At 43.4% G+C, this 26530-nt stretch overlaps 1 protein-coding gene across 1 annotated transcript in view; it reads left to right on the forward strand.

Moving 5' to 3' along the window:
- LOC129830522 (adhesion G protein-coupled receptor B2-like) overlaps positions 1-26530 on the forward strand; it is a 564124-nt gene that overhangs the window by 329297 nt on the left and 208297 nt on the right. Inside the window, exons 10-13 of the mRNA XM_055893092.1 lie at positions 253-447; positions 1149-1217; positions 7439-7547; positions 9119-9265. Coding sequence (XP_055749067.1) covers positions 253-447; positions 1149-1217; positions 7439-7547; positions 9119-9265 — 520 coding nt within the window. The remainder of the gene's footprint in view (positions 1-252; positions 448-1148; positions 1218-7438; positions 7548-9118; positions 9266-26530) is intronic.

Here is a 26530-nt window from a genome sequence, read left to right on the forward strand (position 1 = left end):
GAAAATATTAATATGGATAAGATGTCTCAGATCTTTCTCTCGCTCTCTCTGTACTCTCTACCTCTCTCTCTACTCTCTACATCACCTCTATCTCTCTCTCTCTGTCTCTCTCTCTTTCTTGTTTTCTCTTTGTCATTCTCTTGTTCACTCTCTCTTTCTCTCTCTCTTTCTCTTGTTCTCTCCCCCTCTCTCCCCTCCGATCTCTCTCTAACCCGTGTTTCTATACCCCCTCTCCTCCCATGCTGTCTCCAGTTGCGAGAGCATCTTGCGAAGGGTCAGAGGACCCTGGCTGGAGAGGGCATGTCTCAGGTCGTGAGGAATCTCCTGGAGCTCTTACAGAGGAGGAGCTATTACAGCGGTGACCTCCTGTTCTCCACGGAGATTCTCCGAAATGTGACGGACACCTTCAAGAGAGCAACCTACATCCCAGCTCCCGACGACACACAGGTGGGTGGGGAGGACAAAAATACACACCCAGACACACACACACACGCAAACACACACACACACGCACAAACGTTCAAGAGAGCAAACTACAGCTTGTGACTGTAGTTGGGTGACTCGCAGGTGGGTGACGTATACAGACAGATAAAACACACACGCCTACAGGGAGAATACAGACAGATACAACACACACACCTACAGGGAGAATACAGACAGATAGAACACACACGCCTACAGGGAGAATACAGACAGATAAAACACACGCCTACAGGGAGAATACAGACAGATAGAACACACACACCTACAGGGAGAATACATACAGATAAAACACACACACCTACAGGGAGAATACAGACAGATAGAACACACACACCTACAGGGAGAATACAGACAGATAACACACACACCTACAGGGAGAATACAGACAGATAGAACACACACACGCCTACAGGGAGAATACAGACAGATAAAACACACACTCCTACAGGGAGAATACAGACAGATAAAACACACACACCTACAGGGAGAATACAGACAGATAAAACACACACTCCTACAGTGAGAATACAGACAGATAAAACAAACACGCCTACAGGGAGAATACAGACAGATAAAACACACACACTTACGTCCCTACATGTTGCATGTACACTCACACCCCTCAGCACCCCTAAAAATCAACCCCTCCTCTTCTCTCTCCTCAGAAATTCTTCCAGATAGTCAGCTATATGTTGGACATGGAAAACCTTGAGAAGTGGGAAGACGCTCATCAGGTAGTTTTTTAAACTGTTGTTTTTGTGTGTGTGTGTGTGTGTGTGTGTGTGTGTGTGTGTGTGTGTGTGTGTGTGTGTGTGTGTGTGTGTGTGTGTGTGTGTGTGTGTGTGTGTGTGTGTGTGTGTGTGTGTGTGTGTGTGTGTGTGTGTGTGACTGTGTGTGTGTGTGTATCAGAGTGTCTGGCTCTGTCACAGTTGGATGAATTTGATAGCAGTGTTTATGTCATTATCAGAAGAGTTGTAAAAACACACCTGTTTACCATTCGGTACGGATCATACTCCAAACTGTGTACATACTGACAACCTGTGTGTGTGTGTGTGTGTGTGTGTGTGTGTGTGTGTGTGTGTGTGTGTGTGTGTGTGTGTGTGTGTGTGTGTGTGTGTGTGTGTGTGTGTGTGTGTGTGTGTGTGTGTGTGTGTGTGTGTGTGTGTGTGTGTGTGTGTGTGTGTGTGTGTGTGTGTGAGAGAGAGAGAGAGAGACTACCAGAACCCATTGGATTCTCCAATTACCTTGAATGAACAGGACAAAATATAAACCCTCCAACCCCAAAAGGCCTGTGGTATTGATGGTATCCTAAATTAAATAATAAAATATACAGACAACAAATTCCAATTGGCTATATTTCAACTCTTAAACATCATCCTCAGCTCTGGCATCTTCCCCAGTATTTGGAACCAAGGACTGATCATCCCAATTCACAAAAGTGGAGACAAATTTACCCCGATAACAACCGTGGGATATGTGTCAACAGCAACCTTGAGAAAATCCTCTGCATTATCATTAACAGCAAACCTCTACATTTCCTCAGTGAAAACAATGTACTGAGCAAATGTCAAATTGGCTTTTTACCAAATTATCGTAGACCAGACCACGTATTCACCCTGCACACCCTAATTGACAAACAAACAAAGCAAAACAAAGGCAAAGTCTTCTCATGCTTTGTTGATTTCAAAAAAGCCTTTGACACAATTTGGGGTGAGGGTCTGCTATACAAATTGATGGAAAGTGGTGTTGGGTGGAAAAACATACAACATTATAAAACCCATGTTCACAAACAAGCGTACGGTTAAAATAGGCAAAAAACACACACATTTCTTCCCACAGGGCCGTGGGGTGAGACATGAATGCAGCTTAAGCCCCACCCTCTTCAACATATATATCAACGAATTGGCGAACTAGAAAAGTCTGCAGCACAACTGACCCTACTAGAATCTGAAGTCAAATGTCTACTGTTTGCTGCTGATCTGGTGCTTCTGTCACAAACCAAGGAGGGCCTACAGCAGCACCTAGATCTTCTGCACAGATTCTTTCAGACCTGGGCCCTGACAGTAAATCTCAGTAAGACCAAAATAATGGTGTTCCAAAAAAGGTCCAGTCGCCAGGACCACAAATTCAAATTCCATCTAGACACCGTTGCCCTAGAGGACACAAAAAACTAGACATACCTTTGCCTAAACATCAGCGCCACAGGTAACTTTCACAAAGCTGTGAATGATCTGAAAGCTAATGCAAGAAGGGCATTCTATGCCATCAAAAGGAACATAAATCTCAACATACCAATTAGGATCTGGCTAAAAATACTTAAATCAGTTGTAGAACCCATTGCCCTTTATTGTTGTGATGTCTGGGGTCCGCTCACCAACCAAGAATTCACAAAATGGGACAAACACTAAATTGAGACTCTGCATGCAAAATTCTGAAAAAATATCCTCTGTGTACAACGTAGAACACCAAATAATGCATGCAGAGCAGAATTAGGCCAATACCCCCTTATTATCAAAAACCACCTAAAAGGAAGTGATTCCCAAACCTTCCTTAACAAAGCCGTCACCTACAGAGAGATGAAGCTGGAGAAGAGACCCCTGAGCAAGCTGGTCCTGGGTCTCTGTTCACAAACACAAACACACCCCACAGAGCCCCAAGACAGCAACACAATTAGACCCAACCAAATCATGAGAAAACAAAAAGATAATTACTTGACACATTGGAAAGAATTTACAAAAAAACAGAGCAAACTAGAATGCTATTTGGCCCTAAACAGAGAGCACACAGTGGCAGAATACCTGACCACTGTGACTGACCCAAACTTAAGGAAAGCTTTGACTATGTACAGACTCAGTGAGCATAGCCTTGCTATTGAGAATGGCCGCCGTAGGTAGACCTGGCTCCCAAGAGAAGACAAGCTATGTGCACACTTCCCACAAAATGAGGTGGAAACTGAGCTGCACTTCCTAACCTCCTGCCATATGACCATATTATAGACACATATTTCCCTCAGATTACACAATTCGAAAACAAACCCGATTTTGATGAACTCCAATATCCACTGGGTGAAATATCACATTGTGCCATCACAGCACCAAGATTTGTGACCTGTTGCCACAAGAAAAGGTCAACCAGTGAAGAACAAACACCATTGTAAATATAACCCATATGTTTGCTTATTTATTTTCCCTTTTGTACTTTAACCATTTGCACATCCTTACAACACTGTATATACATAATATGACATTCGTAATGAACTTCTGCGGGTATAATGTATACTGTTAATTTTTATTGTTTGTTTCACTTATGTATATTATCTACCTCACTTGAGAGAGAGAGTGTGTGTGTCTGTGTGTGTGTTTGTGTGTGTGTGTGTGTGTCTCTCTGTGTGTCTCTCTGTATGTGAGAGAGTGTGTGCGTGTGTGTATGTATGTGAGAGAGATTGTGTGTGTGTGTGTGTGTGTGTGTGTGCGCACAGCCATATTTAGTTAATAAACAATGCAAATGACCCCAATGTACATGCTATAATTCCCCAACATACATGTTATCATAACACACATAGCCATTTTCATGGCACACAACAACAGCACACCTGAGATAATGCCCAGTCAATGAGGCGGCAGGTAGCCTTGTGGTTAGAGTGTTGGGCCAGTAACCGAAAGGTTGCTAGATCAAATCCATTGTAAAAAATCTGTCGTTCTACCCCTGAAAAAGGCAGTTAACCCACTGTTACTAGGCCGTCATTGTAAATAAGAATATGTTCTTAACTGACTTGCGTAGTTAAATAAAAAAATATATTTTTAAATCACAACAGCACACTTAACATAATGCCCCCAACATACAGTTGAGTGGGAAGTTTACATACACCTTAGCCAATTACATTTCAACTCAGTTTTTCACAATTGCTGACATTTAATTCAAGTAAAAATTCCCTGTTTTAGGTCAGTTAGGATCCCCACTTTATTTGAAGAATGTGAAATGTCAGAATAATAGTTTTGAGAATTATTTATTTCAGCTTTTAGTTTTTTCATCACATTCCCAGTGGGTCAGAAGTTTACATACACTCAATTAGTATTTGGTAGCATTGCCTTTAAATTGTTTAACTTGGGTCAAACATTCCGGGTATCCTTCCACAAGCTTCCCACAATAAGTTGGTTGAATTTTGGCCCATTCCTCCTGACAGAGCTGGTGTAACTGAGTCAGGTTTGTAGGCCCCCTTGCTCGCACACGCTTTTTCAGTTCTGCCCACAAATTGTCTCAGGGATTGAGGTCAGGGCTTTGTGATAACCACTCCAATACCTTGACTTTATTGTCCTTAAGCCATTTTGCCACAACTTTGGAAGTATTCTTGGAGTAATTGTCCATTTGGAAGACCCATTTGCGACCAAGCTTTAACTTCCGGAAGATGTCTTGGGATGTTGCTTCAATATATCCACATAATTTTCCTACCTCATGATGCCATCGATTTTTTGAAGTGCACCAGTCCCTCCTGCAGCAAAGCACCCCCACAACATGATGCTGCCACCCCCATGCTTCACGGTTGGGATGGTGTTCAAATCAAATTTAAAATCAAATGTATTTATATAGCCCTTCTTACATCAGCCTATATCTCAAAGTGCTGTACAGAAACACAGCCTAAAACCCCAAACAGCAAGCAATGCAGGTTTAGAAGCACATGTTCTTCGGCTTTCAAACCTTCCCCTTTTTCCTCCAAACATAACGATGGTCATTATGGCCAAACAGTTCTATTTTTGTTAAATCAGACCAGTGGACATTTCTCCAAAAAGTACGATCTTTATCCCCATGTTCAGTTGCAAACTGTAGTTTTTTATGCTTCTTTTATGCTTCTTTTATGGCGGTTTTGGAGCAGCGGCTTCTTCCTTGCTGAACGGCCTTTCAGGTTGTCGATATAGGACTCGTTTTACTGTGGATATAGATACTTTGTACCTGTTTCCTCCAGCATCTTCACAAGGTCCTTTGCTGTTGTTCTGGGATTGATTTGCCCTTTTCTCACCAAAGTACGTTCATCTCTAGGAGACAAAACGAGTCTCCTTCCTGAGCGGTATGATGGCTGCGTGGTTCCATGGTGTTTGTACTTGCGTACTATTGTTTGCACAGATGAACGTGGTACCTTCAGGCATTTGGAAATTGCTAACAAGAATGAACCAGACTTGCGGAGGTCTACAATTTTTTTTCTGAGGTCTTGGCTGATTTCTTTTGATTTTCCCATGATGTCAAGCAAAGAGGCACTGAGTTTGATGGTAGGCCTTGAAATACACCTCCAAATGACTCAAATTATGTAAATTAGCCTATCAGAAGCTTCTAAAGCCATTACCTAATTTTCTGGAATTTTTCAATCTGTTTAAAGGCACAGTCAACTTTGTGTATGTAAACTTCTGACCCACTGGAATTGTGATACAGTGCATTTTAGGTGAATTTATGTCTGTAAACAATTGTTGGAAAAATGGGCCTTGAAATACATCCACAGGTACACTTCCAATTGACTAAAATTATGCAAATTCAGAAGCTTCTAAAGCCATGACATTATTTTCTGGAATTTTCCAAGCTGTTTAAAGGCACAGTCAACTTAGTGTATGTAAACTTCCGACTTCAAATGTACATGTTATCATAACACACATAGCCATTATCATAACACACATAGCCATTATCATAACACTCAACAACAGCACACATGCGTACACAGACTGAGATAGCTGCTTTTATGAGGAAAGTTTTAGTTTCCACCCACCTTAGTTCAATGCGTGGCCTAAGATGCTCTGGAGAAGAGTGTCTGTTTAATGACCACATGTATAACGTGGAGAGAGAGTGAGAGAGCACAGCGTTGAAATATTAATGCGGTAATTACGATGATGATGTTTTGACAATCAAATGAGACGAGACGCCGCAATCAAGCCACTGCAAAACAATCAACTCATGATCTTCCCATACTCTACTGATACCAGTACCTTAGGCTGGGTTTCCTATGGCACCCTATTTTATATGAAGTGCACTATTTTTGACCAGTGCCAAAGAGCTCTGGTCTAAAATAGTGCACTATATAGGAAATATGGTGTATTTTGGGATGCCGCCTCAGCAGACATACAGTAAAAGGCATTATGTCCCATGTCTGCTAATTAGCTGCACTTAGCATACGGGGCTAACGAGTATGAGCAAGCCAATGACTGTTGTAATGTGTTGGGGGTATAGACGTTATTGGTGATTCTTTAGCTGTGACACTTCCTTCTGGCAACATGAATTTCACAGGAACAGAAGATACACTTAGACTGGTGTGTGAAATGAGAGAGAGAATGACAGTCAGTAATTCAGTATTTGTCTATGAAAGAAAGTTGTTTTCATGATATTGTTCTCTCTGTCTTTCTCACACTCTCCCTTCTCTCCCCCTCCTCCCCCTTCACTCTCCCTTCTCTCCCCCTCCTCCCCCTTCTCTCTCTCTCTCTCTCTCCCTCCCATCTTGTCGCTCTCTCTCCCCATCCCTCCCTCTCTCTCTCTCTCTCTCTCTCTCTCCCACCTTGTCGCTCTCTCTCCCCATCCCTCCCTCTCTCTCTCTCTCTCTCTCTCTCTCTCTCTCTCTCTCTCTCTCTCTCTCTCTCTCTCTCTCTCTCTCCCTCCCACCTTCTCGCTCTCTCTCCCCATCCCTCCCTCTCTCTCTCTCTCTCTCTCTCTCTCTCTCCCTCCCACCTTGTCGCTCTCTCTCCCCATCCATCCCTCCCTCCCTCTCTCTCTCTCTCTCTCTCTCTCTCTCTCTCTCTCTCTCTCTCTCTCTCTCTCTCTCTCTCTCTCTCTCTCCCTCCCACCTTGTCGCTCTCTCTCCCCATCCCTCCCTCTCTCTCTCTCTCTCTCTCTCCCTCCCACCTTGTCGCTCTCTCTCCCCATCCCTACCTCTCTCTCTCTCTCTATCTCTCTCTCTCTCTCTCTCTCTCTTCCCCTTGCCCAGGTTTCTCCTGGTACGGCCCATCTCATGCGTATATTGGAGGACTTCATCCATCTGATTGGAGAGGATCAGAAACCCTTCCAGAGTTTCCTGGTGGTCACCAACAACCTCAGTGAGTAGTCAGTTTAACACTCACAGGTAGGGGTGCAACATTCCAGTAACTTTCCCCAAACTCCCAGGTTTTCAAGAAATCCTGGTTAGAGGATTCCTGTATTTTATGCTTATTCCCTTTGGGTATATTATTCCCTTTGGGTATCTTATTCCCTGTGGGTATCTTATTCCCTGTGGATATCTTATTCCCTTTGGGTATATTATTCCCTGTGGGTATCTTATTCCCTGTGGGTATCTTATTCCCTGTGGATATCTTATTCCCTTTGGGTATATTATTCCCTGTCGGTATCTTATTCCCTGTTGGTATCTTATTCCCTGTGGATATCTTATTCCCTTTGGGTATATTATTCCCTGTGGGTATCTTATTCCCTGTGGGTATCTTATTCCCTGTGGATATCTTATTCCCTTTGGGTATATTATTCCCTGTCGGTATCTTATTCCCTGTTGGAATCTTATTCCCTGTTGGAATCTTACCCCCCTCGAGTCAATATCCGCATCCGGTGGAAATCTAATTAGTGTGATAAAGAATCCCCATAAAAGTCTTAGAGTTTAAGCTGTAGATCCGTTGGATACGTCTCAATCCACTGCATACGCCGACGTCGCACTTCCGCACCTGCTGTGAAAGGTGACAGAGCTAGCGCAGTGTGTCAGACCATGAGACATCCCCAAAATCAGTCTTCTCACAACATGGTGTTCTCCGTTTTGCTCTACAACCTCTACAAGCGTCTTAGGACTCGTCTGAAGTCGGTTCAGACGATCTGACAACTTCTGTTGCGTCCGAACTGTTTTAGCTACACACTAATATGACCCCTCTGTGGAATTCTCCTGAACACGTCCGTGATGGTTGTTTTGTAATAGGACGCCCACAGGCCTCACAATACTCCCCTGAAGGTCCCCCGGTACCAACTGATTGAAACATTAATGGAAGTACTGTATATATGGAGACTGTTTCGTGCCAAAAGTAATGGGTTAAATACATATCTTTCTTTTATCTCGCAGATATAGGACAGACACTTTCTAAAAATCTTCCTTTCAATTTTTTGGGGTTGGGACTGTTGTTGTTCCATGATGTGAATTTGTTATTCAATGCGTTTGTATGAGTTAATAATAGCAGTAAACCCAAATCCAATTTGACATCAAATCATTTTTTATACTTCAAGGGGTCTTAAAATTGAAAATCAAATAGCAAAATGATCCTTGGTATGACCTTCTTAAAACAATTCCATATAGCTTAGTAGTAACCCCCCGGCTTAGACAGGGCTTACTACAGACTGTAATGGGTTATTCCCTGAGGTTACCTTATTCCCTCTGGATATCTTGAAGAAATGTACCAGCATTTTTGCAGTCTTATCCACAACACTCCCAATTGTCAGTAAACATAACTCAAATAAATTCTTAGTTATTTTGTCACAAGTTTGCCTTTCCATTGGTCAGCACCTTTCTACCTATTTTGGGTGTTCGTCAACTCATGATTCTTATTTTTCTCCATAGAGATAACGATATGTTTTATCTCCATAGTGATAACAATATGTGTTGTCTCCATAGAGATAACGATATGTTTTGTCTCCGTAGTGATTACGATACAGCGAGAGCCCGTGACAGCAGTCTCCAGTGACATCAACTTCCCCATGAAGGGCAGGAGGGGAATGAAGGACTGGGCTCGTTCCGCCGAAGACAAACTCTACATCCCCAAAGAGGTCTTCACCCTAACCTCTGAAGGTAAGATGGTCTTCATTATCATCTCATCATCATGACATCATCTTCATCATCATAATCACATGCCTCATAATGAAATATGTCTTCATTCATCCTCTGAAGACTTCCCCTGACCTCACCACACTGATGTCAAGATGTCCTCACAAGGTGAATAATTCAGGTGATCATAACTTTAACCTCTGAACAGAGAAAGCCTGATGTGTAACAGGTTGATACAGACACATTGCATTATTGAATACTAGTTTCTGATTGGCTTGAAGGGCATTCTAGGGCATGCATTATTTCCCTATAGCGCACAGTATATTTGCACGGTAGAATTCAATGGCGATTGTTAATTTGTTACATGTAGGATTGAGCTGTTTTTGAAAGGAAAGGTCTAGTATACTAGCTATCTAGTATCTAATAAACCTGCTAGTTACTTCAGTGGATGTGGAACATATTTCTACAGGCAAATGTGTTAAAATAAAGCTATTGTATAAAAGGGATGATCAACTCGGGGCTCTATGTGTTTTCTGAAAATGATGCAACTCCGTGGAAGGTCAGTTCCACTCTGCTAGTGCATCATGGAACAAACCTTCCACGTCGTTCATTATTTTCCATAGAACGCATAGATAGCCCCTTGTTGATTATCCCTTACGTATATCATTGAACGATTGTCTCACGTCCTACTTTGAACGCCACTTCAAATTGATCTGCACTTCTTACAGTCAAACTGTATTCCCCAACAAGATATCCTTTCGAAATTCCACGTATTATGGATGAACGTCTATTTTTGATGAATTAATTCCACTTGGTTAAAGGGTTAACTCCGCATGGTTACAGGGTTAATTCCTCATGGTTACAGGGTTAATTCCTCATGGTTAAAGGGTTAATTCCAAATGGTTACAGGGTTAATTTCTCATGGTTAAAGGGTTAATTCCTCATGGTTACAGGGTTAATTCCTCATGGTTACAGGGTTAATTCCTCATGGTTACAGGGTTAATTCCACATGGTTACAGGGTTAATTTCTCATGGTTACAGGGTTAATTCCTCATGGTTACAGGGTTAATTCCTCATGGTTACAGGGTTTATTCCTTGTGGTTACAGGGTTAATTCCTCATGGTTACAGGGTTAATTCCACATGGTTACATGGTTAATTCCTCATGGTTACAGGGTTATTTCCGCGTGGTTACAGGGTTAATTCCTCATGGTTACAGGGTTAATTCCTCATGGTTACAGGGTTAATTCCTCATGGTTACAGGGTTAATTCCGTGTGGTTACAGGGTTAATTCCTCATGGTTACAGGGTTAATTCTGCGTGGTTACAGGGTTAATTCCTCATGGTTACAGGGTTAATTCCGCATGGTTACAGGGTTAATTCCTCATGGTTACAGGGTTAATTCCTCATGGTTACGGGGTTAATTCCTCATGGTTACAGGGTTAATTCCTCATGGTTAAAGGGTTAATTCCTCATGGTTACAGGGTTAATTCCACATGGTTACAGGGTTAATTTCTCATGGTTACAGGGTTAATTCCTCATGGTTACGGGGTTAATTCCTCGTGGTTACAGGGTTTATTCCTTGTGGTTACAGGGTTAATTCCTCATGGTTACAGGGTTAATTCCACATGGTTACATGGTTAATTCCTCATGGTTACAGGGTTATTTCCGCGTGGTTACAGGGTTAATTCCTCATGGTTACAGGGTTAATTCCTCATGGTTACAGGGTTAATTCCTCATGTCTTCTGTTAATGATAATGCAGAGTATTTTACCAAGGTTACTGTTGACGCATATTCCACGGTAGTTATTGGGGTCAAATTTGTCTCCACTTTTGTGGATTGTGGTGATCAGTCCTTGGTTCCAAATATTGGGGAGGATGCCAGAGCTAAGGACGATGTTAAAGAGTTTTACTATAGCCAATTGGAATTTGTTGTCTGTATATTTGATCATTTCATTAAGGATACCATCAACACCACAGGCCTTTTTGGGTTGGAGGGTTTTTATTTTGTCCTGTAACTCATTCAAGGTAATTGGAGAATCCAATGGGTTCTGGTAGTCTTTAATAGTTGATTGTAGTATTTGTATTTGATCATGTATATGTTTTTGCTCTTTATTCTTTGTTATAGAGCCAAAAAGATTGGAGAAGTGGTTTACCCATACATCTCCATTTTGGATAGATAATTCTTTGTGTTGTTGTTTGTTTAGTGTTTTCCAATTTTCCCAGAATTGGTTAGTCTATGGATTCTTCAATTACATTGAGCTGATTTCTGACATGCTGTTCCTTCTTTTTCCGTAGTGTATTTCTGTATTGTTTTAGTGATTCTCCATAGTGAAGGCGTAGACTCAGGTTTTCCGGGTCTCTATGTTTTTGGTTGGACAGGTTTCTCAATTTATTTCTTAGATTTTTGCATTCTTCATCAAACCATTTGTCATTGTTGTTCATTTTCTTCGGTTTTCTATTTGAGATTTTTAGATTTGATAGGGAAGCTGAGAGGTCAAATATACTGTTAAGATTTTCTACTGCCAAGTTTACACCTTCACTATTGCAGTGGAATGTTTTACCCAGAAAGTTGTCTAAAAGGGATTGGATTTGCTTTTGCCTAATTGTTTTTTGGTAGGTTTCCAAACTGCATTCCTTCCATCTATAGCATTTCTTAATGTTACTCAGTTCCTTTGGCTTTGATGCCTCATGATTGAGTATTGCTCTGTTCAAGTAGACTGTAATTTTGCTGTGATCTGATAGGGGTGTCAGTGGGCTGACTGTGAACGCTCTGAGAGACTCTGGGTTGAGGTCAGTGATAAAGTAGTCTACAGTGCTACTGCCAAGAGATGAGCTATAGGTGTACCTACCATAGGAGTCCCCTCGAAGCCTACCATTGACTATGTACATACCCAGCGTGCGACAGAGCTGCAGGAGTTGTGACCCGTTTTTGTTGGTTATGTTGTCATAGTTGTGCCTAGGGGGGCATATGGGGGAGGGAATGCTGTCACCTGCAGGCAGGTGTTTGTCCCCCTGTGTGCTGAGGGTGTCAGGTTCGTGTCCAGTTCTGGCATTTAGATCGCCACAGACTAATAGGTAGGTAGGTAGGTAGGTAGGTAGGTAGGTAGGTAGGTAGGTAGGTAGGTAGGTAGGTAGAAAGATACGCTATGCTATGAGACTGGAAATTGAGCTCACGGTAATCCTGTTTCCATTGATCATCCTTGAGATGCTTTTACAACTTAATTGGTCATGATTTTGAAAGGCACACACCTGTCTCTATAAGGTCACACAGTTGACAGTGCATGTCAGAGCAAAAACTAAGCAATGAGGTCAAAGGAATTGTCCGTAGAGGTCCGAGACAGGATTGTGTCAAGGCACAGATCTGGGGAAGGGTACAAAAACATTTCTGCAGCATTGAAGGTCCCAAGACTCTTTCTTGAGCTGGCCGCCCCGCCAAACTGAGCCATCGGGGGAGAAGGGCGAACAAAAAGAGGTGAACAAAAAGCTGATGGTCACTCTGACAGAGCTCAGAGTTCCTCTGTGGAGAAGGGAGAAGCTTCCAGAAGGACAACCATCTCTGCAGCATGAGATTCAACTCTTTGGCCTGAATGCCAAGCGTCACGTCAGGTGGAAACATGGCACTATTCTTACGGTGAAGCATGGTGGTGGCAGCATCGTGCTGTGGGGATGTTTTTCAGCGGAAGGGAGACTAGTCAGGATCAAGGCAAAGATGAGTGGATCAAAGTACAGAGAGATCCTTGATGAAAACCTGCTCCTGTGTGCTTAGGACCTCAGCAAAGATTCACCTTCCAACAGGACATCGACCCTAAGCACACAGCCAAGACAGCGCAGGAGTGGCTTCGGGACAAGTCTCTGAATGTCCTTGAGTGGCCCAGCCAGAGCCCAGACTTGAACCCGATCTTACATCTCTGGAGAGACCTTAGAATAGCTGTGAAGCAACGCTCCCCATCCAACCTGACAGAGCTTGAGAGGATCTGCAGAGAAGAATGTTTTGATTAATTTAATGGAGTGAGTTAGGTTTGCTCTATACCAAATTAGCATTCCCCCTGAGTCCCTTCCCTGTTTCACACCTGGTAGTTTGGTGGATGGGACTACCAGCTCTCTGTAACCTAGAGGGCAACCAGTGAGTCCGTCTCCTCTATACCAGGTTTCTTGCAGGATGACAATGTCTGCATTACCGATTTATTTGGTGAAGTCCGGGTTCCTGCTCTTTAGGCCAAAGGCAGATGACCTCAGGCCTTGGATATTCCAGGATGATATAGTGAAGGCTTTTTGTTCCATAAAGTGTCCAATGTTGTTGGTCGTGGTTTGGCCTCAGGCCAGTAAGTGTGAGCAGAGCCTGCTGAGCATCTGGTACATGCCGTTGGCTTGGGCGAGTGTAAGAGTGGGGGTTGGGCCTGTTTGCCCGCTCACTACCTGGGCGTATGTGTGACTTCCATGTTGATGCCCTCTTTGCGGGGGTGGGGTGCATGGGGTGGGCAGGAGTGGCATAGGTCTGATCTGAGGGGGCCTAAATGGGGTGTGGGCATGGTTGATGTGGGGGGGTTTGATTGGTTGGGGTGGGGGTGTGGATGTGTCTGGGGGTGCTGTGGTCTGGATGTAAGTCCTCTTGGCATGGGTCCTCTATGTGTAGGTCCAGGGGGGGGTCCTGAAGGTCTTGGAGGGTGTCTCGCTGGTCTGGGTGGGGTTAGCCTCTCTTTCTCGCTCTTTCCTTCCTCCCCTCTCTCTCTGCCGCACCCTCTCTCTCCCTCATCCCCTCTCTCTCCCTCATCCCCTGTCTTTTTTATTTATTTATTTATTTCACCTTTATTTAACCAGGTAGGCAAATTGAGAACACGTTCTCATTTACAATTGCGACCTGGCCAAGATAAAGCAAAGCAGTTCGACACATACAACAACACATAGTTACACATGGAGTAAAACAAACATACAGTCAATAATACAGTGAAAATAAGTCTATATACAATATGAGCAAGTGAGGTGAGATAAGGGAGGTGAAGTCAAACAAAATATATATATATAAATAAATAAATAAATATATAAAAAGGCCATGGTGGCGAAGTAAATACAATATAGCAAGTAAAAAAAATAACACTGGAATGGTTGGTTTGCAGTGGAAGAAGGTGCAAAGTAGAGATAGAAATAATGGGGTGCAAAGGAGCAAAATAAATAAATACAGTAGGTAAAGAGGTAGTTGTTTGGGCTAAATTATAGATGGGCTATGTACAGGTGCAGTAATCTATGAGCTGCTCTGACAGCTGGTGCTTAAAGCTAGTGAGGGAGATAAGTGTTTCCAGTTTCAGAGATTTTTGTAGTTCGTTCCAGTCATTGGCAGCAGAGAACTGGAAGGAGAGGCGGCCAAAGGAAGAATTGGTTTTGGGGGTGACCAGAGAGATATACCTGCTGGAGCGCGTGCTACGGGTGGGCGTTGCTATGGTGACCAGCGAGCTGAGATAAGGGGGGACTTTACCTAGCAGGGTCTTGTAGATGACCTGGAGCCAGTGGGTTTGGCGACGAGTGTGAAGCGAGGGCCAGCCAACGAGAGCGTACAGGTCGCAGTGGTGGGTAGTATATGGGGCTTTGGTGACAAAACGGATGGCACTGTGATAGACTGCATCCAATTTATTGAGTAGGGTTTTGGAGGCTATTTTGTAAATGACATCACCGAAGTCGAGGATTGGTAGGATGGTCAGTTTTACAAGGGTATGTTTGGCAGCATGAGTGAAGGATGCTTTGTTGCGGAATAGGAAGCCGATTCTAGATTTAACTTTGGATTGGAGATGCTTGATGTGAGTCTGGAAGGAGAGTTTACAGTCTAACCAGACACAAGTCAGAGCCGTCCAGAGTAGTGATGCTGGACAGGCGGGCAGGTGCAGGCAGCGATCGGTTGAAGAGCATGCATTTAGTTTTACTTGTATTTAAGAGCAATTGGAGGCCACGGAAGGAGAGTTGTATGGCATTGAAGCTCGCCTGGAGGGTTGTTAACACAGTGTCAAGAGAAGGGCCAGAAGTATACAGAATAGTGTCGTCTGCGTAGAGGTGGATCAGAGACTCACCAGCAGCAAGAGCGACATCATTGATGTATACAGAGAAGAGAGTCGGTCCAAGAATTGAACCCTGTGGCACCCCCATAGAGACTGCCAGAGGTCCGGACAACAGACCCTCCGATTTGACACACTGAACTCGATCAGAGAAGTAGTTGGTGAACCAGGCGAGGCAATCATTAGAGAAACCAAGGCTGTCGAGTCTGCCGATGAGGATGTGGTGATTGACAGAGTCAAAAGCCTTGGCCAGGTCAATGAATATGGCTGCACAGTACTGTTTCCTATCGATAGCGGTTAAGATATCGTTTATGACCTTGAGCGTGGCTGAGGTGCACCCATGACCAGCTCTGAAACCAGATTGCATAGCGGAGAAGGTATGGTGGGATTCGAGATGGTCGGTAATCTGTTTGTTGACTTGGCTTTCGAAGACCTTAGAAAGGCAGGGTAGGATAGATATAGGTCTGTAGCAGTTTGGGTCTAGAGTGTCTCCCCATTTGAAGAGGGGGATAACCGCAGCTGCTTTCCAATCTTTGGGAATCTCAGACGACACGAAAGAGAGGTTGAAAAGGCTGGTAATAGGGGTGGCAACAATTTCAGCAGATAGTTTTAGAAAGAAAGGGTCCAGATTATCTAGCCCGGCTGATTTGTAAGGGTCCAGATTTTGCAGCTCTTTCAGAACATCAGCTGACTGTATTTGGGAGAAAGAGAAATGGGGAAGGCTTGGGCGAGTAGCAGAGGGGAGGGCAGTGCTGTTGACCGGGGTAGGGGTAGCCAGGTGGAAAGCATGGCCAGCCGTAGAAAAATGCTTATTGAAATTTTCAATTATAATGGATTTGTCGGTGGTGACAGTATTTCCTATCTTCAGTGCAGTTGGAAGCTGGGAGGAGGTGTTCTTATTCTCCATGGACTTTACAGTGTCCCAGAACTTTTTTGAGTTTGTGTTGCAGGAAGCAAATTTCTGCTTGAAAAAGCTAGCCTTGGCTTTTCTAACTGCCTGTGTATACTGGTTTCTAGCTTCCCTGAAAAGTTGCATATCACGGGGGCTGTTCGATGCTAATGCAGAACGCCATAGGATGTTTTTCTGTTGGTTAACCTGTTGGGGATGGGGGCGCTGTTTAGACTATTTATGCTAATGTGGCTAATTTTTTAAACGGCTTCCCACAAAATCCTTGATCGTACAATATGCATATTATTATTATTATTGGATAGAAAACAGTCTATAGTTTCTATAGGAGTTGAAATTTTGTCTCTAAGTGGAACAGAGCCCATTCTACAGCAATTTCCCTGACATGGAGTCAGATTTGAGAAACGTTGGCCACTTTTCTGAAGTCATTTAAAAGGGCTCTGTCGTTGCTATGACTATACGGACACTTCTTACGTCTTCCCCTGGATGCCTTTACGTGATGACGATTCCAACGGGCTCGATTGCTCGTTCACAGGCCCTACAAATGAAAAAAACCTTTAGCTAGCAAGTCTTTTCTTGCTGCGTAACGCGCGTGGAAGACACCGACCCTCTCCTGTTCCAAGCGTTAGTTTAGCCTGTTATATTTCTCCGGTCATCTTTTCACTCGTTATAGGAGTTACAAACATCACAAAGTAGTTAATTTAAAGCGTTTTATAGCAATTTATATCCGTTTAGTGCGATTTTGGGACATTTATTTTTGCAACGATGTGAAAAGTTGGGTGCGCTTTTCAGTTCATCCCGAACGTAGTTGACATTTCCACATGGCAAGAGGACAGCTTTCCACCAAAAGACGATTTCTCCCAAGAAAGGATCCTTTGCCCAAGATACTGATGGAAGAACAGCTCAAGGTAGGACATTTTTATTATGATAAATCGTGTTTCTGTCGAAACATTTTAGTGGCTTAGGACGCCATGTTTTTTGACGTAGCTTCGCTTGGCGCAAACTGTATTGAAAAGTAAGGATAAATTAAAAAATGTAATAACGCAATTGTATTAAGAATTAAATTGTCTATCAATCCCTGTCCACCCTATATTTTTTAGTCACGTTTATGAGTATTTATGTATAAGAGTAGATCACTGTCTAAGTGGCGCAAGGACGTTTTCTTTACCAGCTTGTCTACATTTCACATTGTCTAACCATGATTTTGGTGGCTAAATATAAACATTTTCGATCAAACTGTATATGCATGTTGTAATGTGATGTTACAGGAGTGTCATCGGAAGAATTCTGAGAAGGTTAGTGAAAAAATTAATATCTTTTGGCGATGTTGACTTTTATCGCTCACTTTGGCTAGAATCAATGCTGGGCTGCTAATTGCTATGTGCTAAGCTAATATAACGATTTATTGTGTTTTCGCTGTAAGACACTTAGAAAATCTGAAATATTGTCTGTATTCACAGGATCTGTGTCTTTCGATTCGTGTATGCTGTGTATTTTTACGAAATGTTTGATGATTAGTAGTTAGGTAAACACGTTGCTCATTGTAATTATTCTAGTCCATTTGTGATGGTGGGTGCAATTGTAAACTATGAAGTCTACCTGAAATATGCACTTTTTTCTAACAAAACCTATCCCATACCATAAATATGTTATCAGACTGTCATCTAATGAGTTTTTTTGTTGGTTAGGGGCTATAAATATCTTAGTTTAGCCGAATTGGTGATGGCTACTGGTGTTGGTGGACAAATAAAAGATGGTGGAATATGCTAATGTGTTTTTAGGTAATAGATGTACATCTTTACATATTGTGTCTTCCCTGTAAAACATTTTAAAAATCGGAAATGTTGACTGGATTCATAAGATCTGTGTCTTTCATTAGCTGTATTGGACTTTAATGTGTGAAAGTTAAATATTTTAAAAAAATATTTTTTTTGAATTTCGCGGCACTGGTTTTTCAGTGGGGGGGGGGGGGGTGTGCCGCTAGCGCCACGCTGATCCTAGACAGGTTAAGGGCAGTCAGGTCAGGAGAGAACCAAGGGCTATATCTGTTCCTGGTTCTAAATTTCTTGAATGGGGCATGCTTATTCAAGATGGTGAGGAAGGCATTTTTAAAAAATATCCAGGCATCCTCTACTGACGGGATGAGATCAATATCCTTCCAGGATACCTCGGCCAGGTCGATTAGAAAGGCCTGCTCGCTGAAGTGTTTCAGGGAGCGTTTGACAGTGATGAGTGGAGGTCGTTTGATCGCTGACCCATTACGGATACAGGCAATGAGGCAGTGATCGCTGAGATCTTGGTTGAAAACAGCAGAGGTGTATTTGGAGGGCAAGTTGGTTAGGATGATGTCTATGAGGGTACCCGTGTTTACGGAATTGGGGTGATACCTGGTAGGTTCATTGATAATTTGTGTGAGATTGAGGGCATCAAGCTTAGATTGTAGGATGGCTGGGGTGTTAACCTGTCTAGGATGAGGGTGCCGCTAGCGGCACTCCCCCCCCCCCCCCCCACTGAAAAGGCAGAGCCGCGAAATTCAAAAAAAATATTTTTTTTAAATATTTAACTTTCACACATTAAAGTCCAATACAGCTAATGAAAGACACAGATCTTGTGAATCCAGCCAACATGTCCGATTTTTAAAATGTTTTACAGGGAAGACACAATATGTAAAGATGTACATCTATTACCTAAAAACACATTAGCATAATCCACCATCTTTTATTTGTCCACCAACACCAGTAGCTATCACCAATTCGGCTAAACTAAGATATTTATAGCCCCTAACCAAGAAAAAAACTCATCAGATGACAGTCTGATAACATATTTATGGTATGGGATAGGTTTTGTTAGAAAAAAGTGCATATTTCAGGTAGATGGCATAGGTTACAATTGCACCCACCGTCACAAATGGACTAGAAAAACTACATAGAGCAACGTGTTTACCTACTTACTAATCATCAAACATTTCGTAAAAATACACAGCATACACTAATCGAAAGACACAGATCCTGTGAATACAGACAATATTTCAGATTTTCTAAGTGTCTTACAGCGAAAACACAATAAATCGTTATATTAGCATAGCACATAGCAGCCCAGCATTGATTCTAGCCAAAGTGAGCGATAAAAGTCAACATCGCCAAAATATATTAATTTTTTCACTAACCTTCTCAGAATTCTTCAGATGACACTCCTGTAACATCATATTACACAATCCATATAGAGTTTGATCGAAAATGTTTATATTTAGCCACCAAAATCATGGTTAGACAATGTGAAATGTAGCCAAGCTGGTGAGAAAATGTCCGTGCGCCACTTAGACAGTGATCTACTCTTATACATAAATACTCATAAACGTGACTAAAAAATATAGGGTGGACAGGGATTGATAGACAATTTAATTCTTAATACAATCGCGGAATTACATTTTTTAATTTATCCTTACTTTTCAATACAGTTTGCGCCAAGCGAAGCTACGTCAAGAAACATGGCGTCCTAAGCCACTAACATTTTTCGACAGAAACACGATTTATCATAATAAAAATGTCCTACTTTGAGCTGTTCTTCCATCAGTATCTTGGGCAAAGGATCCTTTCTTGGGAGTAATCGTCTTTTGGTGGAAAGCTGTCCTCTTGCCATGTGGAAATGCCAACTGCGTTCGGGATGAACTGGAAGCGTGCCCAGCAATTCACAGCGTTTCAGAAATAAATGTCCCAAAATCGCACTAAACGGATATAAATTGCTATAAAACGCTTTAAATTAACTACCTTATGATGTTTTTAACTCCCATAACGAGTAGAAACATGACCCGAGTAATGTTACTCCCTCCACTAATGCTTGGAACAGGTGCGGGTCGGTGTCCTCTAGGCGCATGACGCAGCTCCAAAAGAGTGACTAGCCTCAGGGTTTTTTAATTTGTAGTGCCTGTGAACGCGCAATCGACCCCATTCAAATCGTCATCACGTAAAGGCATCCAGGGGAAGACGTAAGCAGTGTCCGTATACTCATAGCAATAACAGTGCCCTTTTAACTGACTCCAGATCAGGGGCCAAAATTTCTGAAATCTGACTCCATGTCAGGGAAATTGCTGTAGAATGGGCTCTGTTCCACTTAGAGACAAAATTTCAACTCCTATAGAAACTATAGACTGTTTTCTATCCAATAATAATAATAATATGCATATTGTACGATCAAGGATTTTGTGGGAAGCCGTTTCAAAAATTACACGATTAGCATAAATAGTCACAACAGCGCCCCCATCCTCAACAGGTTAAGCATGTTCCAATTTAGGTCGCCTAGCAGCACAAGCTCTGAAGATAGATGGGGGGCAATCAGTTCACTTATGGTGTCCAGAGCACAGCTGGGGGCAGAGGGTGGTCTATAGCAGGCGGCAACAGTGAGAGACTTGTTTTTAGAGAGGTGGATTTTTAAAAGTAGGAGTTCAAATTGTTTCGGAACAGACCTGGATAGTAAAACAGAACTCTGCAGGCAATCCTTGCAGTAGATTGCAACACCGCCCCCTTTGGCCGTTCTATCTTGTCTGAAAATCTTGTATTTAGGGATGAAGATTTTTTTGGTGGTCTTCCTAAGCCAGGATTCAGACACGGCTAAAACATCTGGGTTGGCAGAGTGTGCTAAAGCAGTGAACAAAACAAACTTAGGGAGGAGGCTTCTAATGTTAACATGCATGAAACCAAGGCTATTACGGTTACAGAAGTCATCAAAAGAGAGCGCCTGGGGAATAGGAGTGGAGCTAGGTACTGCAGGGCCTGGATTCACCTCTACATCACCATAGGAACAGAGGAGGAGTAGGATAAGGGTACGGCTAAAAGCTATGAGAATTGGTCGTTTGGAACGTCTAGAACAGAGAGTAAAAGGAAGTTTCTGGGGGCGATAAAATAGCTTCAAGGAATAATGTACAGACAAACGTATGGTAGGATGTGAATACAGTGGAGGTAAACCTAGGTAATGGGTGATGATGAGAGAGATATAGTCTCTAGAAACATCATTGAAACCAGGTGATGTCATCGCATATGTGGGTGGTGGAACTGAGAGGTTGGATATATAGTGAGCAGGGCTAGAGGCTCTACAGTGAAATAAGCCAATAAACACTAACCAGAACAGCAATGGACAAGGCATATTTACATTAAGGAGAGGCATTCTTAATCGAGTGATCATAAGGGTCCAGTGAGTAGAGGTTGGTTGGGGGCACGGCGATCCAGACAGCTGGCCGGGTAGCTGGCTATCGGTAGCAAGATAACATAGGATGGAGGTCTGTTTTTATTTTTATTTTTTTTTATTTTTTTTGTCACCTCGTTCGTTTCCGTCGGTAGATTAGTGGGGTTCCGTGTGGTAGAGGGGATCGATCCAATTGGCAAAATAGATATAGTGACCCAGGAAAAAAGAAAAAAAAATTGTCCGGTATATTTATTTAGATAGCAGCCGATAAGACAGCTAATAATTAGCAGATGGGTATTCAGAAACGTCGCAATGGAAAAGCCTGTTGAAACCACCTCGGACAATTACGTCGGCAGACCAGTCGTGATGGATCGGCGGGGCTCCGTGTCGGCAATAAAGGGTCCAGTCCAATTGGCAAAAGAGGTATTGTAGCCCAATAATTCGCTGGTAGGCCTCTTCGGCTAGCCGGCAGATGGGCCTAGCTCGAGGCTAGCTCAAGGCTAACTGGTGCTTGTTTCGGGACAGAGGTATTAGCCAGTAGTAGCCACCTGGTTGCAGCTAGCTAGCGACGATGATCCGGTGTAATTGTCCAGAGCTTGCGTCAGGAATCCGGTGATGTGGTAGAGAAGAAGCAGTCCTATATTCTCTGGGTTGATATCGCGCCTGCAGACTGGCAGGTATTTGCCCGAGCTGAAGCTGGCTGGTGTCCGAGTTAAGGGCGAAGACCGCAGCAGTGGCTAACTGACTACTAGCTAGTAGCTAGTTATCTGGCTAGCTTCTGATTGGGGTTACGGTTCTAAAGTATAAAAAATAGCAGATCCGTACCACATTGGGTGAGGCGGGTTGCGGGAATGTATATTCAGTTCCAAGATGGAAAGTGAAATTAAAATATATACGAAATGTATACAAAAAATACGGGGACTATTTACGCGGGACAAGACGGGACAAGACAAGACAAACACACGTCCGACTGCTACGCCTTCTCTCTCCCTCATCCCATGTCTCTCTCCCTCATCCCCTCTCTCACACCCTCATTGGCTCTCTCTCTCCCTCATCCCCTCTCTCTCTCCCTCATCCCTTTTCTCTTACCCTCATCCCCTCTCTCTCTCTGCCACACCCTCTCTCTTCCTCATCTCCTCTCTCACATCCTCATCGGCTCTCTCTCTCACTCATCCCCTCTCTCTCTCTCTCTCTCTCTCTCTCTCTCTCTCTCTCTCTCTCTCTCTCTCTCTCTCTCTCTCTCTCTCTCTCTCTCTCTCTCTCTCTCTCTCTCTCTCTCTCTCTCTATCTCTCTCTCTCTCTCTCTCTCTCTCTCACTCACTCACACTCACACTACCTGACAGGGCGTTTCTCTCCCTCTGTGTCTCCCTCCATAGTCACAGTCACGACTAAAGGATTGCAGCGGTTGGAGGTCAGTGGCTCCAGAGAGCTCATTGTGACCAGTAGTCTGATGTTTATCAAAGTGTTTGGTTCATTTAACCTGTTACCAAAGCCATTCTCCCACAGACAGTCCCACTGATAGCCTCAATAGGATTGAGAATTGCACACATGCACACACACACGCGCATTAGTTCACACACACACACACACACACACACACACACACACACACACACACACACACACACGCACACACACACACACACACACACACACACACACACACACACACACACACACACACACACACACACACACACACACACACACTGGCCAATGATAGGCTCATGACTCGCTCCACAGCCCAATGCCTGGCTTGTTCACTGATCCATAAGATGACACTGACCCAGAGATATAGACTGGTTAAGACACTCCTAGACTGCATATACACAGATACTGTAGATCCATGCACTAGTTCTATGACACACAGACACACACACACACACATTCACATTCAACCTCATAAGATACAATGATCCAATGACAGCCCAGAAGGTCAGGGCTTAATAAAGAAATGGATACATGACATGGTCTATTCATTTATACACAGTACTAAAACACAACCTATTACACCGTTGACCCGTAACATACATCTGCAACGGATATCAATGGCATTCTGCCAATGTCTTAGATATACCTTGCTTTCATGGATGCGTTGGAGCTTCATCTCAATCTGTATACGTTCTAGTTTGATAGGCCAGTCTCAAGATCACGTTTAGTCATTTTCTATTTCAGTTGGCAGCTAACGGTTAGCCAAAACTCATTTAAACGCTAGCTAACGATTAGCCAAAACTCATTTAAACGCTAGCTAATGATTAGCCAACACTCATTTAAACGCTAGCTAATGGTTAGCAAACACTCATTTAAACGCTAGCTAACGGTTAGCCACCACTCATTTAAACACTTTAAAAATAATGGGGTGACCAAATTATATTAGAGGAAAATGTACTGATTAAAGTTTGTGTGACTGAATGGAGTTCTGGTCTCAATCAGGATGTCTGTAATGAGTTTGTGGTCTGGTCAAGTGTAGGAGTGTCACCCCTCGCTCCCACCCAGACACTTTCATCCACAATATAACGGGGCATCTCATTTGCATGTTCATGCACACTGCCTTCAATTAGGATCCATCACAGTGACTGCTCTTCGTCGTTGACTTTGATCATCTCTCTCTCTCTCTCTCTCGTTCTCGCTTTCTCTCTCTGTTAGATTTTGGATGACTCACCCCATGTGCCTGAGTATTTTCCCTCCTTTATTTTACTTTCTACTCCCTCCCTCACTCCTCCATCCTTGCTTCCCTGACTCCTTCCCCCCTCTCTCCTCAATCCCTACCTCCCTTCCTTCCCTCCAGACAGGGTGACATTTAAAGAGGGACACCACCTCTCTCTGGGAGAGATCTTCTCTCTGCGACACACTGCTCCAGGGAGAGAGGGATGGAGGGAGAGAAATAGAAGGGGGGAAGCAGAGGAAGCACAGAGTAGAAAGAGAGTCTTTGGCCTGTTGAAATGGATGAAGGGGTGAAACACTTGCTTTGGTAATTAAACATATGTTTCCCATGCCAATACAGCCCCTTCAATTGAATTGAATTGAATTGAATTGAATAGCGAGGGAACAAAGAATTTGGAGAGAAAAGTTCTGAAAAGAAAAAACCAGGAGGCAGTTGAAAATGGAAAGAGACGGTTGAGGAGGGAGGAAGTCTAGACGGATGAGGAGGGAGGAAGTCTAGACGGATGAGGGGAGAATGACATGTGGTCTGAGTTCAGTACAAGAGGCTATTTATCTTTCCCCTTTCACTTCTAAATGTCATTCTCTATCTATTGGTTTTCAACTCCTCTCAGCTGGTTGGTGAACCTTTAACCTCAAATCAAATTGTAATGGTCACGTACACATATTTAGCAGATGCTGTCGCAGGTGTAGTGAAATGCTTATGTTCTTAACTCCAACAGTGTAGTAATACCTGACAATACAAAACAATGCACACAAATCCCAACATTAAAAGAAAGGAACTAAGAAATGAGCAATGTCAGAGTCCGGAAAATAAATATAAACTCAGCAAAAAAAAGATAATTTGTAAAAATGTAAATAACTTCCCAGATCTTCATTGTAAAGGGTTTTAACACTGTTTCCCTGCTTGTTCAATGAACCATAAACAATTAATGAACATGCACCTGTGGATCGGTCGTTTAGACACTAACAGCTTACAGACGGTAGGCAATTAAGGTCACAGTTTTGAAAACTTAGGACACTAAAGAGGCCTTTCTACTGACTTTGAAAAACACCAACAGAAAGATGCCCGGGGTCCCTGCTCATCTGCGTGAACATGCCTTAGGCATGCTGCAAGGAGGCATGAGGACTGCAGATGTGGCCAGGGCAATAAATTGCAATGTCCGTACTGTGAGACGCCTAAGACAGCGCTACAGGGAGACAGGACGGACAGCTGATCGTCCTCGCAGTGGCAGACTACGTGTAACAACACCTGCACAGGATCGGTACATCCGAACATCACCCCTGCGGGACAGGTACAACAACAACTGCCAGAGTTACACCAGGAACGCACAATCCCTCCACTAGTGCTCAGACTGTCCACAATAGGCTGAGAGAGGCTGGACTGAGGGCTTGTAGGCCTGTTGTAAGGCAGGTCCTCACCAGACATCACCAGCAACAACGTCGCCTACGGGCACAAACCCACCGTCTCTGGACCAGACAGGACTGGCAAAAAGTGCTCTTCACTGACGAGTCGCGGTTTTGCCTCACCAGGGGTGATGGTTGGATTCGCGTTTATCGTCGAAGGAATGAGCGTTACACCGATGCCTGTACCCTGGAGCGGGATCGATTTGGAGGTGGAGGGTCCGTCATGGTCTGGGGCGGTGTGTCACAGCATCATCGGACTGAGCTTGTTGTCATTGCAGGCATTTTTAATGCTGTGCGTTACAGGGAAGACATCCTCCTCCCTCATGTGGTACCCTTCCTGCAGGCTCATCCTGACATGACCCTCCAGCATGACAATGCCACCAGCCATACTGCTCGATCTGTGCGTGATTTCCTGCAAGACAGGAATGTTCTGCCATGACCAGCAAAGAGCCCGGATCTCAATCCCATTGAGCACATCTAGGACCTGTTGGATCGGAGAGTGAGGGCTAGGGCCATTCCCCCCAGAAATGTCCGGGAACTTGCAGGTGCATTGGTGGAAGAGTGGGGTAACATCTCACAGCAAGATCTGGCAAATCTGGTGCAGTTCATGAGGAGAAGATGCACTGCAGTACTTAATGCAGCTGGTGGCCACACCAGATACTGACTGTTACTTTAGACCCCCCCCCCCCTTTGTTCAGGGACACGTTATTCCATTTCTGTTAGTCACATGTCTGTGGAACTTGTTCAGTTTATGTCTCAGTTGTTGAATCTTGTGATGTTCATGCAAATACTTACACATGTTAAGTTTGCTGAAAATATATGCAGTTGACAGTGAGAGGACGTTTCTTTTTTTGCTGAGTTTATTTTTATGTGATGGTGTGTGTAGACATTATGGACAATATATGAATAGAAAATGTGTACAGCAGTAGTTATATAGGTGTAAAGGCTGTCGCTCTCCTCATCCTCGGACGAGGAGAGGAGAGAAGGATCATCAGACCAAAATGCAGCATTAGGGAAATAAGCCATCTTTTATTTAACACGACGATGGCAACACGAAAAAACAAAACACTTTCAAAAATACAAAACAAGAAAACGA

The sequence above is a fragment of the Salvelinus fontinalis genome, chromosome 32 (assembly GCF_029448725.1).
Source record: "Salvelinus fontinalis isolate EN_2023a chromosome 32, ASM2944872v1, whole genome shotgun sequence".
NCBI classification, from domain to species: Eukaryota; Metazoa; Chordata; class Actinopteri; order Salmoniformes; family Salmonidae; genus Salvelinus; species Salvelinus fontinalis.